General features: G+C 39.5%; 1 protein-coding gene across 4 annotated transcripts in view; it reads right to left on the bottom strand.

The window, feature by feature from the left end:
* The window catches only part of ESRRG (estrogen related receptor gamma), a 598949-nt gene that overhangs the window by 159484 nt on the left and 425203 nt on the right, over positions 1 to 14262 (bottom strand). For all 4 annotated transcript variants that reach the window (XM_033430465.2, XM_049712394.1, XM_049712389.1 and 1 more), the window contains one exon: positions 12695 to 13110. In XM_033430465.2, coding sequence (XP_033286356.1) covers positions 12695 to 13097 — 403 coding nt within the window. In that variant the 5' untranslated portion in view covers positions 13098 to 13110. The remainder of the gene's footprint in view (positions 1 to 12694; positions 13111 to 14262) is intronic.

Here is a 14262-nt window from a genome sequence, read left to right as displayed (position 1 = left end):
GGACAAAAGGCTGCAATGATGAGAAATACTTTACAATCTCTTATCCATCATTCTCTCTCTTTTTTTTTTCTCACAACCCTGTAAAGTAGCTTCTTCTGAGTTAGGTTCAGATATTAAAAATGAAACTGAGACGAACAGGTGACAGGATGAGTTGGAGGGCTTTTGCTTGAAATAGTTGCCAAATTTGAAATTGTCATCCATGTAAAACATAGTCTGAGGACTCTGGGGACAGCGAGGGTGTTCCAGAAGCAAGGAAGCAGTGCAGACACTTTGGAAGCAAGAGAGAAAAAAAAAAGGTGCAGTCAAGGACAAAATCTTGGGTTAGATTCGTTCCTTTGAAGATTCTTGTACTTGCCTCTGAGCTTCCTCAAATGGAAACTATGTTAATAGTATGCACTGAAGGAAAATGGGTATCAGAATGCAGATGTAGGGTATGCTTTCAGATTCATTCTAAAGCATTCAGATCTCAAGCTCTAAATTTTAAATTAATCCAGATTTTCTTGTACTAAATTCTCTTCTTTTCTTTCTAGGATGACTCAGTGATGCCCTTCTAAAAAAAAGCATATAAAAATATGGTTGTTTCTTTAAACGTTTTCAAACCAAAGTAAAACAAGAGTTAATTCCAAAGAATATAATTTTTTCCTATAAACATACAGATTCATTCATATAATCACTTAAAAGAAAAAAAAACTCCTTCTGACTAGTATTCATCATAAGAAAAAAAAATTGATTCTGAGCTGCCTTCTGTTGTGGTCACAAAGTTTAGTAAGTGGACGGGAGAAGAATTAAGCCTCTTTCCTCCTGCAATCAAAAACGAGAGTCTGGGAAGTGTTATCAGTGGTGAGTGTACATTTTTAGGATCAATCTAAGACCAGCAACTAAAAATCTAGTGGCAAAATGAGTGTCAGCAGATAAAATCCAAGGGAACTGAGACAGAAAACTGATACGGTGGTACTGAAGGGCTGAACTCTCAAACTTCATATTTAGGGGATTTCAGAGAATGAATGATAAAAAAAATTAGATATTATTAAGACTTACTTCTGCTGCCTCCTTCTTATAAACCTTTAATATCATCTAATCATCACCGAAAATATTCTTAATTCCCCTTTTTTATTATATTTTAACAACTTAATGGAAATATTTGCCCATGAACTAAAATCTCTTAAGAAAAATTCAGTCTAAAATTGTTCAATGCTTGAAAAGCTTTTAAAATATACAAGGCAGGGTAATGAGGGGGTTAAGAGAAGAGGCTCTGGGTTCAGACTGAGACACAACTGTGTCTGGGCAATTTGTTCTCTGTGCCTCTCTGTGAACTTTATAGAAGTTCCACATCTATAAATAATATGGTAATATTAGAATGGGAGTATCTACTTTAATGGAATGATGGAAGAATTAAATAAGATAATTAATGTAAAGCACTTAGAATAATGTGTGGCACATTTTAAAAACAAATATATTCATTATTATTATGACAAATTAACAAATTCTTCATCTATTACTGATATAAAGGCATTGTATTCAATTCAAGAGGATGAAACCAACTATTTACATTGTCCACATATGTAATTACTTATGGATAAGCATTGGCAGGTGAAAGATTAGAACTTCAAATTTGAGATACGTCCAAAATGCCTCAAAAATATTTAAATATTCACCTCATACTCATTATTAGAATGGCCATTATTTAATAAAAAAAAAAGAAGAGAATAAGTGTTGGAGAGGATAAAGAGAAATTAGAACCCTCATGCACTGTTGGTGGGAGTGCAAAATGGTGCAGCCTCTATAGAAAACAACATGGAAGGTCTTCAAAAAATTAAAAATAGAACTGCCATATGATCCAGTAATCCCACCTCTGGGTATTTTATCCAAAAAATTGAAAGCAGGATCTCAAAGAGATATTTGTACACCCATGCTTATTGCAGCATTAGTCACAATAACCAAGAGGCAGAAACAACCTAATGTCCACTGATGAATGGAAAAAGGAAATGTGTATACATCTATACATATAATGGAATATTATTCAGCTGTGAAAAAAAAAAGGAAATCCTGACATATACTACAACATAGATGAACTGAGGACAGTATGCTAAGTGAAACAGGCCAGTCACAAAAACACAAATACTACATGATTCTGCTTATAGGGGGTACTCTAAAGTAGTTAAACTCATAGAAACAGAAAGTAGAATGGTGATTACCAGGGGTTGGGGGAAGGGGAAGATGGGGAGTTGTTATTTAATTGGTATAGAGTTTCATTTCTGCAAGATGAGATAATGTTGAAGTTAGCACTAAGGCATCGTACCCTTAAAAATGGTTACGATGGAGAATTTTAACATATATTATGTTATGTGCATTTTATGTTATGCTTTTTACCACAATAAAAAATAAAATGAATTGGACTTCCCTGGTGGTCCAGTGGTTAAGACTCCACGCTTCCAATGCTGGGGACGCGGAGGTTCGATCCCTGATCGGGGAACTAAGATCCCACGTGCCGCATGGTGCGGCCAAAAAAAAAAAGAAAAAGATGTGAAAAAATAAAATAAATAAAAAGTATGTTGGAACATCATTTCTTTTACATATAAACTTATATTTACTTTTCGTATAAACCAGAATACTTTACCAGCATCCATTATCTAATTTTGCTTTCAGGTAAAACTTCTGAAATGGTGTAATAAGAGAATTCCAATGACCAGGCCTGTTGAATCCCAACAACTTAAAGCAACTTCAAAAGAAACTTAATTAATGCCCTGTGTGTACTTTATCACTTCTATGATGTTATCTAAATTTATCAAGTAATATATCAAAAAAATGAATCATTGCCTTGGGCTTTACCAGTAAAGAAAAAAATTTCTGACCCATGCCACTGAACGCCACCCTGCCATTCCTCACAACCTGTCTCACAGCTTCCAAAACCTGAATTCTAACAAGTAACAAATCCTCGGGATTCAAATCATATTGAGACATATACTCCTGCAACTGATTACCCAAAAAAGTGACCCACATTCGCATCAATAGGAACTTTGGACAGCAGAACCCTCATCACTCATTTTTTTTGTTTCCTTTCCTACCTTTAGGGTGAACATTTTAGTGTGTCCTAACTGGATTCAGCCAGAACCAATTCTGAATTTATGCAAAGAAGGATCTTATCATGTAATTAATATATGTTAAAGCATGCACTTTGAAAAATATGAAGTGCAACGTATCTTTCCTACTATTTGTGCTCAAGCATTTAATATGATGCTCTGTAGACGGAGGCCATTCTAACAATGTAATTTATTGGTTATTCTCTGAACGAAACAGCATTATTTGTCAGGGCTTGGTTCTGAGTGAGGGAGAACCAAGAGGAAAGAATGAAAGCTATTAGAATGTTAAGAGAGGTACTGATACCTTTTCTTGGGAGTTCATCTTGTCCTCAAAGAACAGCCTCCAGCCTCTTCATCAAAACAGTCATCAGATAATACTAGGGTGACCTGGGTGCAAGTCCAGTTGTCTGTAGGCAAAGTATCAGCCACACCCTAATACCTAAGACGTCCCATCACAGATGCAAAAATCCACCTAGCTAACAGATAAGAAAGTAAATGGGGTTTTTAAAGAATTAATTGGAACTGATCTATGAAGTCCTTCCGACCTGAGCATGTAAACAACACAAACTTCCTTCTCACCAGTGACTTGCTGGAAGAGCTGGTGTGGAGTGCTGGGAGAGGTTGTGGATTTGACCTTGTGGTACGTTTTGAGGTTTTGAGGTTGTGGTAGGCTGGGGCAGGCTAGGAAAAGAGAAGTACTCGCCAACAAATTCCCCGGAGGAAATGGCAATACACGTACTTCCTTTCCCGTAAGAAAGTGACTTTATCAGGAAGTATGGATGGCACAGGTGGATCAGGACATCCAGGTAAGTATGGATGGCACAGGTGGATCTGGACACTGGAACCACAGAGGGCACCAGTTCTCACGCCAGCTCCATCTACAATCAGCACCTGGGAGCCCCTTTCCTTCCTGGCTGCTACTTCTGAGGACCCTGGCTCAGGTGAACCATGGGAAATGGATTTTATTTTCTGAGTACACAGGGGTTTTTTTTTAAGAAAAAAAAAGCTTACAAAAATTTAGAAAAGAGAGAGAGCACAGCCAAGTATGCATATGTAAAGATAATCCAGAATAACATTCTTATTTTTTTTTGATTCTATAACGTAGGCCGTATCAGAGTAGAGTCAATGGAGAATATACTAATATTACAGATATATTAGAAATTTAGTTAAAGTGTGAAAATAGAACTAAGTTTAAAAAAATTACTAACAAGCTTGTCCTCTTATTAATTGTAACTATTTCACTTTTAAGAATTAGCGATACTACTACATCTTTTTTTAATAAATAAAAATAAGTGCAGTATCATTTACCAGAGGATCATAAAATGCATACCACAATTTCTTCCCAACCACTGTGAAATGACAGTAGAAGAGAGGGTCACTTGTTTGGCAAATATATTGCTTAGGAAAGTGAATTGTGTCTGCTTAACTCGACTAATTATTCAATCTCACTAATTTGACAGTGAACTACAGCTGGACTTTTTACCATGGCATAAAAAAGTTTCATTGCAAATTCTTTTCCTCCTTGAATGCCATTGGCATATACCCCTTACATGGGATAGGTTCCTATCTACTGTCATCCAACTGGACAATATACCCTCTCAGGAGGTTAAAATATGTTGATTTTAAATGACTTTCAAAATACAGTAACATAATGCAATGTGTTGAATAAACATGTAAATGATACCGGAGACGCCGGTGTTGCACATGGGAGTTCCTAACATCTGAAGGACAAAAAAAATAGTGGGGATCATTAAATTTTCTTCTCTTTTCTTTTCCCTGATCAAAGACCAACCATGCAATTTAATCTCTGAAAATTAATCACTCTTATTTTATACAACCAAGATCCAACTTTTTGTCAGTGACTCTAAATGTTACTTTATTTTCATTTACATTGATTCTGTTTTCTGATTAGCTGGCTGATACACACATGTGTATGTCATAGTGAACAGTGAAAAGAGGCTAGAAAATTTTAATTCCTGGGGAAAAAATATTCTGAAAACTGAGATAACAGGCTAAAAAAAATCATCACGATAGAGACCTTGCTTTCAATTTAAATAAATGATATGCATGCAAAGCTGTCCAGAAAGTCCTCTGATATGAAAATCCTGGTAGTCATTGTTGCCTACAAGGAAGATGAAATGAGGGTGTTTTAGTCTAGCAGCTACCCAAACTAGGGCCAGCCTTCAAATCTAGCCCTAGGTTTGTTTTGGTATGACCTCAAGCTCAGAGTGGTTTCTATATTCTTAAACAGCTTAAAAAATAAAACAAAGCAAAACTGAGTACATGACAGAGAAGACATATGACCTACAGATCCTAAGATATTTACTATCTGTTTTACTCTCTGGTCCTTTATAGAAGAATTTTGTTACCATTAGCTCTTCAACAACCTGAGAAGTGATGACAATTTAGGCCAATTCCTAAAAGTCAGAACAAACCATGAAAAAGCAATCACTACTCATTTATCCTGAGAAGTGGGTCCACTAAGTCAAAACTGAGAGAGATCAAACTGTAAACTGTGCTGTTTCCTAAAATATCAATTCGCATAATACATATTCTTTACCCACAAAGAAAGTCTGCAATACTAAACTTTACTATTAAAATAAACACTGAAGCTAACAATTAAAATAGCAGGAGAATAATATTTCTCACTGATAACTTGGCAACATTCATGCATTTCAAAAACTCAGACAAAATTGGCATCAAATGCAAGGAAAAGTGGAAAAGTCAATTAAACATAACAAAAGCAAGCTCAGAGTTAAAGCAAATGAGGTTTAGACAATATTTCTTTTGAAAATATCACCTCCATATTTAATTTAATACTGCATCCAAACTGATAATCACTGAGATTCGTTAAGTCAATTCCATATTATTTTGGATTTTAATTTTAGAACTTATTCGTTTTAAAGATGCTACGTACGAACTGGGAGAGTGATTTCCTCTAAATGCTATTTAAGTTAAACAGATAATACTTTATTATTTTCCTTGCTAAGGTTCATAAGATGCACAGACACTCAATTTGTAAGTTATTTCCGCCAGTGCTGCAAATATTCTATTCTGAGACTAAAATAGCACATGGACGGCAAAGAAAATGCTACATCCAGGAAAGGTCCTCTAGGAGTACGCCTTCTACTTCAGGAAGGAGTCAACAATTCAGGGTGGAAAACAGCAGACGCACAGACTGTGCCCATTCACCTTTAGCATATGCCTTCCTCCTCTTAATGCCCTATGTTTAAGGTGAGATTTAGGCTCTTATCAGTGTCACCTTTAGACTCAGACTAGGAGGGCCCCCCACCTGAAAGCCCTGGGCTTTAGAAAGTATCACGGTGCAAGCCCTTCCACAGGCTAAGGAGACAAGCCCCCCCTCGTACTGCATGATCCCGAGTACCCAGGACTCCCGAATTCCCAGGATAAACCCCTACAAACCCCGTTCCAGGACCTGCGTGGCCCTCTCCCCTGGGTCGCTCCTCTGGAAGATGGCCTGGGCTGGACCGCAGTGCTGGAGTGCACATTACAAGGCCTGTGCGTGGTCAAGGTGCAGCTGTTAGGAAGGGGTGGATGGGTCTTGGACATGGGGGCAGGGAAGTCCACACTATGTACCAGACATGATGGAAGGCAGAGGGGAAGGAAGGGAAATGGGCTGGGCTGCAAGCTAAAAGCTGGCTCTCCTTCTACTGCCTCTTTCTGACACAAAACTCCTAGGAGTCTAAGAATTAAAAATGCCAAGCTAGCCTCCCAGGCCATTGTGAAGGCACATTTGTCAAATAAGAGAACAGAACATATTTGACTTAGCAGTTTGTTATCTTAATTTACAAACGCTTACATATTTACATACACAATATGTGGGTGTACACTGTATCAGGTCCCATGAACACCGGCAGTGGACTTGGTTCTTATGATGGTCACTCCTAGATTTCATGCTGCAAAGACATTCTGCTTTTTTATTTCCTGAATCCCACATTCAAAGCTTAATTGGGATATTTTACTCAAGTGATAAGATTCAGGTTCCCTTTCTGATTTACCTAGTTTCCCATCCACAGTCACAGAAAACAAAACTGATCACCATAAAGCTACATAAAACCAGGGGAATTCCCTGGTGGGCCAGTGGTTAGGACTTGGTGCTTTCACTGCCGAGGGCCTGGGTTCAATCCCTGGTCAGGGAATTAAGATCCCACCAGCCGAGCAGCACAGTCAAAAAACAAAACAAAACAAACTATATAAAACCAATCAAATTTCCAATCGGCCCACCTAAATGCCTTCTAATATAAAAGGGCACTATTGTGAAAAATGGCTACAGGGAGAGAAAGTTTATTATCAGAGCAAAAGGGGGGTAGCTGCGAGCTGAGAAGCTCACAGGTCCTTCTAGTTTAGCATCAAAGACATCTATTTGTCCTAGAGTATTTGAACCACCCAATGCTTGAATAGCCCAGTCATACTGCCAATAGCAACCAGAGTCAATCAATTATTGAGCCCTTACTATGGGCCAGACTCTTTGATAGTCTCTTCATTTAATCCTTACCACCTGGGGAAGGGAGGCACAGAGAAGTTATGGCTTCTCAGCAGGTAAGTGGCTAAGACTCGGACCTGGTTTTATATGAATCCAAAACCCATGCTAGAATGAATATCTTAAAAAAAATAATCCCCTATTTTAAAAATGTCCTCTTTTTTTTTTTTTTTGCGGTACGCGGGCCTCTCACTGTTGTGGTCTCTTCCGCTGCGGAGCACAGGCTCCGGACGCGCAGGCCCAGTGGCCATGGCTACGGGCCCAGCCACTCCGCAGCATGTGGGATCCTCCCGGACCGGGGCATGAACCCGTGTCCCCTGCATCGGCAGGTGGACTCTCAACCACTGCGCCACCAGGGAAGCCCATAATACCCTCTTTTTAAAAGAGGGGGGGGATGCCATATTTCTAGCACAAGAATGAATGGTTGAAATGGTTATATTAATAAATATATACAATTTATTTTCCATACTCTTATATAGGCATAAAAACTTCAGGGGGTTAGTGTTTTGTGAATTAAATAATGAAACATATATTGACTTTGGGGGGATATAAAGATATTTTCCTTCTCTTACCTCCTTAACAAGAATCCAGGGAAAACTCTTAATGAGAAGGTACCAAAAACAAACCAAAAAAACCCCCACAGAAGTTCCCACTCATTTATGAATTAAGGCCAAACTAGAATAAGAAAAAAAAATCAGAATAACGATATCACACACAAAAACTAATAAGCCTAGAAAACGACAATGAAATCATTGCTGCCATTGTAACCCCATGGGATGATAGAACAGTCAAAATCCTCTAAAACGTTTTTGGTCAGAAAAAAAAAGAAAAGAAAGAAAAAAGCAAACTAAAACCTTCCAAAACTTTGACTATTACCTAAGTGTTGACCTAATTCAATAGTTTTCCAATGATAACTTAGAAACAGTCAATAAGTAAAATATGCCTTTCTGGTTGACTTTCACTGAAATTTATGATGAATTGCCTTTCGCAACTGGAATATCACATTCAGCTTTGAAAAGAACAATTCTCATTACTTTTCGCAAGAGGTGCTCTGGATATATGTTCTTTTGGCTCTAAATTTAAGAAGTATTTTGTCCAACTATTAAAATGTATTACATTTTGGATAACCAATCTTAAATAATTATAACAAGAAATAAAAATTCTAAAGAGGAAATATTCCCATGACTATGGCTTTGAATATCTATGTCCCTTAGTCAAGTCAATGAGAGCAGAACTAGGAAGCCACACTTACCCCCTTGGCCATAGGGGCTATGAGATGGTGGAAAGACTCGTTCTTAAGGGAAGTTGCATAATCCTTTCTCATTCTTCGGTAGAGCTTTAAGGGAGGGAAGGGAAAGACTACTATCGGTCAAGGAGAGTTTGGCCGCAATGCTGTCTCAAGGCATGAGAATGGATTCCATGGTCCCTTCCACATCAGACTAAGCATCTGTGATGATGCAACAGATTCGGCCACTTTCAACAACTTCTGAGTTGAATCGCTATCATTAATTGGCCAGAGGAAGGAGGGGCTGTTCCAATCTCCCTTACAATTACCACCCTAATTATTACATTACACTTTCACAATTTAATCCCTTTATTTGCCTCACTGCCTTTTTGGGGCTAAGTGAGCACCACGGCACGAGGCCCGCTGATGTAGCTAGCAGGGTAGCAGGGCAGCAGGAGTACCACCCAGCTGCCAGCTACAAGCACAGCCAGGTGGGCAAGCCCAGAGTGCTAATCTGGACAGTGACATGTCTGTCTGCTGCTCAAAACCCTTGAAAGTTGCTGTCTCCAATATGGAGTAGAACGGAGCACTATACATCAATGCCAAGAATCACCCTGTGGTTCACCCTGTGAAACTTTTGGTAGCATTTCAGCATCCTAAGGAAGAATCAGCGATAGAAGTCCAATTGTTCTATTCCAGGGATCGCCGGTAAGTAACTATTGCACGGCTATTAATAGCTAAGCGATAGGATTTCTTTTCTTTTTTTTTTTTTAAACAACTGTCAGGAAATGTTTTCACATAGTTGTCCTATCTTTGGAAAACATACTGAGGACCACGTTGTTTCAATCCCCCCCTTCCAAAACAAAAAACTTTGGTATTCTCTCAAAGCAGGAGACATTTATAGGAGGAATTCACTGCAATCCACAACCCTTTGGGAACCAAGCTTTCGTAAAGTGTTGCTAAGCTGAAACTCAGGCCAGCACAGTGCCAGGCCCACAGTAGGTTTTTAGTCAATATTTGTTGAGTAACTGGGAATGGTTTTCATATTGAGACCATTTTGCTTACACCAGTGTACACAGTATCTGTTAATTTATCCCCAAACACTCCCTTTTCTTTGTGTAGTTAGACCCCGAGCTGTGTAAACTGAGTTAACAAAATCAAATTACTAACAGTTTAAATTTGCGATGCTCTGTAGCGTCCATATTCTAATATGGTTGGACGATGGCTGGTAAGAACCCAAAGATTTGAAGTGTGTTTTCATTCTCAAGTTTTGCAATCTAGTAGGTAGGCTGAAGAGATACTTTCAAGTGCCTCAAAGTGAGAGGAAGCTTCGCATACAGATCATCATTGTTTTTATTTACTCACTTTACATGTGATCTTGTATTTCACTTTATCCAGAAGCATTCCTTGAGGTAGGTATTAACGCCTTCAGTTTATAAATGAGAAGAAAGAAAAGAAAGGTCCAGTGGCTGAAGGATTTTTGTAAGAAAATGCTAATAAAATATGGCTACGATGATCCATTAAATATGAAGATACAGCTGTTAAAATATTTAGGTAATTCATACATACTCCACACTAACTTGGCTTGTGTTCTTCCGTTAAAACTATGAAAGGCCGTGAAAAGATTAGGCTGATAGATCCACTCTATTATGTAAGAGTTATGATGCCTTGAACAACTGTGCACTTTAACTCTTTAACTGTGTATTCATCAGCCATACAGCAAGGAAGTGATTATGTGATAGATGGCACAAAAGCAATGGGAGATGGTACCACCTGTTCCACTAAGGACAATCACTAAGATCTTCAGTGCTACTGGGTGAAAAGACTTGCCCGCCCACATGCTCTTAAAAGGAAAGGGTAGAAGATTACTCTCTGTGCTCATAAAGGGGTTCAGAATCACCTTTTGTTAAAACATTTAGAAGGAGTAGAGTTTAACAAACAACACCTCCTTTGCACTTTAAAAACCAGTAAGCGTGTCACACAATTATTAAACTGATTTCAGTTATGTCCAACAAGGGACCAGTAGATGAAAAGGAAGAGTTGTCAGCGGTAAATGAGCAGCGACACGGTAACAGAGCTGTGGTTCTCAAACTCGGGTGAGCATCGGAGTTACCTGGAGGGCTTGGCAAAGCACAAATTGCTGGGCCCTCCCCCAGGGATTCTGACGGAGGTAATCTGGGATGAAGGATGGGAATCTGCATTTCTAACAAATTCCCTGGTGATACTGATAGCAGCCACACCTTCAGAAGCACTGTCACAGAACACAGCACGGTAGGGTGCAGTGGCTCTTAACCTCGGCTTTAGATGAAGCATTAACTAGGAAGCTTTCATAAATCCCCGCTTGCCCTGGCTACACCCAAGGCCAATTAATTCTGAATTTGGGGGTATGAGCCTAGGCATCAGTATTTCTTTTTTATGTCTCCAGGTGACTCCAGCGAGCCTGCAAGGTTGAGAACCACTGACATGAGGGAAAACGCACTTATCTCTATAACTGGTTAAGAAGATACATTTTGGGTATTTTTGTTTTGGCCATGCTACGTGGTTTGTGGAATCTCAGTTCCCCGACTAGAGAGTGAACCCGGGCCCTCAGCAGTGAAAGTGTGGAGTCCTAACCACTGGACCGCCAGGACATTCCCAGAAGATACACTTTGTAAACCACGGAGCAGAGCAGAATAGAATCACTGGTGTGCTGGGGATCCTCAATAAACAATGATTCTTTCCTTCCTCTATTTTCTTCAAAAGTGTATCACAAAGGATCTAAACAAGTGAAAAATAATTTTCTGTAAGAAAAATAATTTTCTGTAATTATCTATAGCTTTGAAAAGGAGCTGAGTTTTGTATTTGTGGATTCCTAGTTTAAAGGGTCACATACAAATTTTAGTCATGTTTTTCTACATTTTTCGGTGGGAAATAATAGTTATTTATAAATCCAGAGATCTATAAAGGTTTGGGTATGTCTTACATACGTTGGAGGCACATTTTATATTTTGGTACAGTTTGGAAGCTTTTTCACACAAATTTATTAAAAAGGTGGGGAAAGTACATCCAACCACAGGAAAAGAAGGAAGGGCATAGAAAATTAAATTTGTTTAGAGAAGTGATTCTCAAAAGTGTAGTTCCTGGACCAGCAACATCGGCATCATCTGAAAATTTGTTAGAAATGTAAATTCTCAGACCCCCTACCTGAAACAGATGTAATGAATCAGAAGCTCTGGGAGTGGGTGATCTGCATTTTCACAAGCTCTCCAGGCGGGTTTGATGCACACTCTAGTTTGAAAACCACTGGTCTAAAATATTTATCATTTTAGCTATACGAAGAACAGAAGAGGTAAAAGCACTATTTATCCAGTGCGCATCGGTTCAGTTGCTATCCAGACCCCCACTGCTCTAATAACAGCTGTGCTCTTTTAAACTCCACCCAAAGCTTATTATCATTCCATCTTTAGAGCTTGATAGTAAACGTGGAATTGATAGGGAACATATGGGGGTGGGGGGGTGGAGTCTATTCTACAAATCCTCCACTATCAATTTTAACCTATTTCTATTTTATACTCAGGATAGAATTAAGAATGCACAACTTGGGCTTCCCTGGTGGTGCCGTGGTTGGGAGTCTGCCTGCCGATGCAAGGGACACGGGTTCGTGCCCCGGTCCGGGAGGATCCCACATGCCGCGGAACGGCTGGGCCCGTGAGCCATGGCCGCTGAGCCTGCGCGTCCGGAGCCTGTGCTCCGCAACGGGAGAGGCCACAGCAGTAAGAGGTCTGGGTATCGCAAAAAAAAAAAAATGCACAACTTGACTAACAAGGACCAGAACCACGAAAACCAACCAACCAACCATCACATGAGGCTGGAGGAGGGTGGGTATCAGCAGGTGCAACTCTCACTCACCTTGAATTGTCCTCTTGAAGAATGCCTTGCAGGCTTCACAGGATGCTACCCCATAGTGGTACCCAGACGCGATGTCACCGCACACTAAACACAGTCTCTTGGGCATCGAGTTGAGCATGTATTCGCACTTGGTCTGGGGGTCTTCAACAATGGTGCTGGAGCAGTCATCGTACAGTTTCCGGACAGGCCCACTACCTCCTAGGATAGGAGCAGAAGGGTAGAGAGGTGGCGAGTCAAGTCCGTTCTGATGGCCATTCATGGTTGAACTGTAGCTCCCGCTGGCGTCTGAAGAGCCACCTGGGCTGTGGTGGTTGACGCTGTCCGTCAGGGAGGCCGGGCTGGAGGGTTCCGTCTTGATGAAGGACGAACAGCTGGAATCAATGTGTCGATCTTTGTTTGACATTCTGCAGAGAAGCCTGAGGTTTAGGGAGGTGCAAACAGAGAGAGAAAGAGGAGAGAGTGTCAAACAGAGATACCAAAATAGGTAGAAACAAAGAGAAGGTGAAAAAATAGAGAAAGTGCAAAAAAAGATGGAAAGGAGGAAAAAAAAAGAATTCATACGTTAAAGACATTGCTCTTTGAGAGTGCTGCCTAAGAACTAAGGACTACACATCATTCTCTAGTCAATATCTCTTGTTCTACAACAAGGTAATCAGCATAAGGGCGTGACAGGGTTACATCAAAGTGCCCAGACAGGCCATAAACAAAAGCTCTAACTGATCCAGTTCCTTTCATTGTACCTTTCTCTTGGAGAACCACTGTCAGTATCTAAATCAACTCTCTAGATTCTAAATTTATCCATGGAAGAGGAGTAATTTGCAAAGTCCATATCACTTCTAAAATTACCCTTATCCTCACTCTACTTTTCTCTTCCATTTTCTGATGTTGCAGTCATTTTATTATGAGCAGAACTAAACTTTTATTGTCAAGGCTGAACAGATGATTCCTCAGCTCTGTAATTACTGTTTGTCAGCACGCTTCCATAAGCATAACTGTGTCTTTTATTGATCTAAGACACACAGGGAATATATCCTCAATCACGTTGCCTCTTTAATTAAATTGCTCTATTTCCTAGACATTTAGCGATACAGAAAGACATCAAGGATAAAATGCTAGCCAATATTTAAGGATTATTTCCTAGAGCCCACAAAACAGTGAAATGATCACCAGCACTGATTAATAAACATGTACATGTGTTTACAGGTGTCCGTGTCTGCATGTGCGATTTGCCACTGTTGAAGAGAGGAATCACTAAAAGCCATTTGAGCCTTCAGTATACCTGTGAATCCATAAACCTGATACTTCATATTCAGCAAAGTAAGGATGTATCAAATTGTGCCCTGAAAAAATGAGATTTGCGATGGTCTCTTTTTCTCCCCTTCCTTTGGTCTTTTAACATCATACCTCCTAAAAGGAAATATGATGAAGCATCTAATCTAACAAACTCTCTCTCTTATCTAGAAGAAACAGACTGCCCCTCTTACTTTGTCAGACCCGTAGGTGATTAAATTTCTGAAGAGGTAATTAGATGAAAAGATATAATTGGTCCTATTTTCTTTCCCGTTCGC

This window comes from Orcinus orca, chromosome 1 (assembly GCF_937001465.1).
Source record: "Orcinus orca chromosome 1, mOrcOrc1.1, whole genome shotgun sequence".
Classification (NCBI taxonomy): Eukaryota; Metazoa; Chordata; class Mammalia; order Artiodactyla; family Delphinidae; genus Orcinus; species Orcinus orca.
Note: the sequence above shows the minus strand (reverse complement) of the source record. Positions and strands in the feature narration are given on the sequence as shown.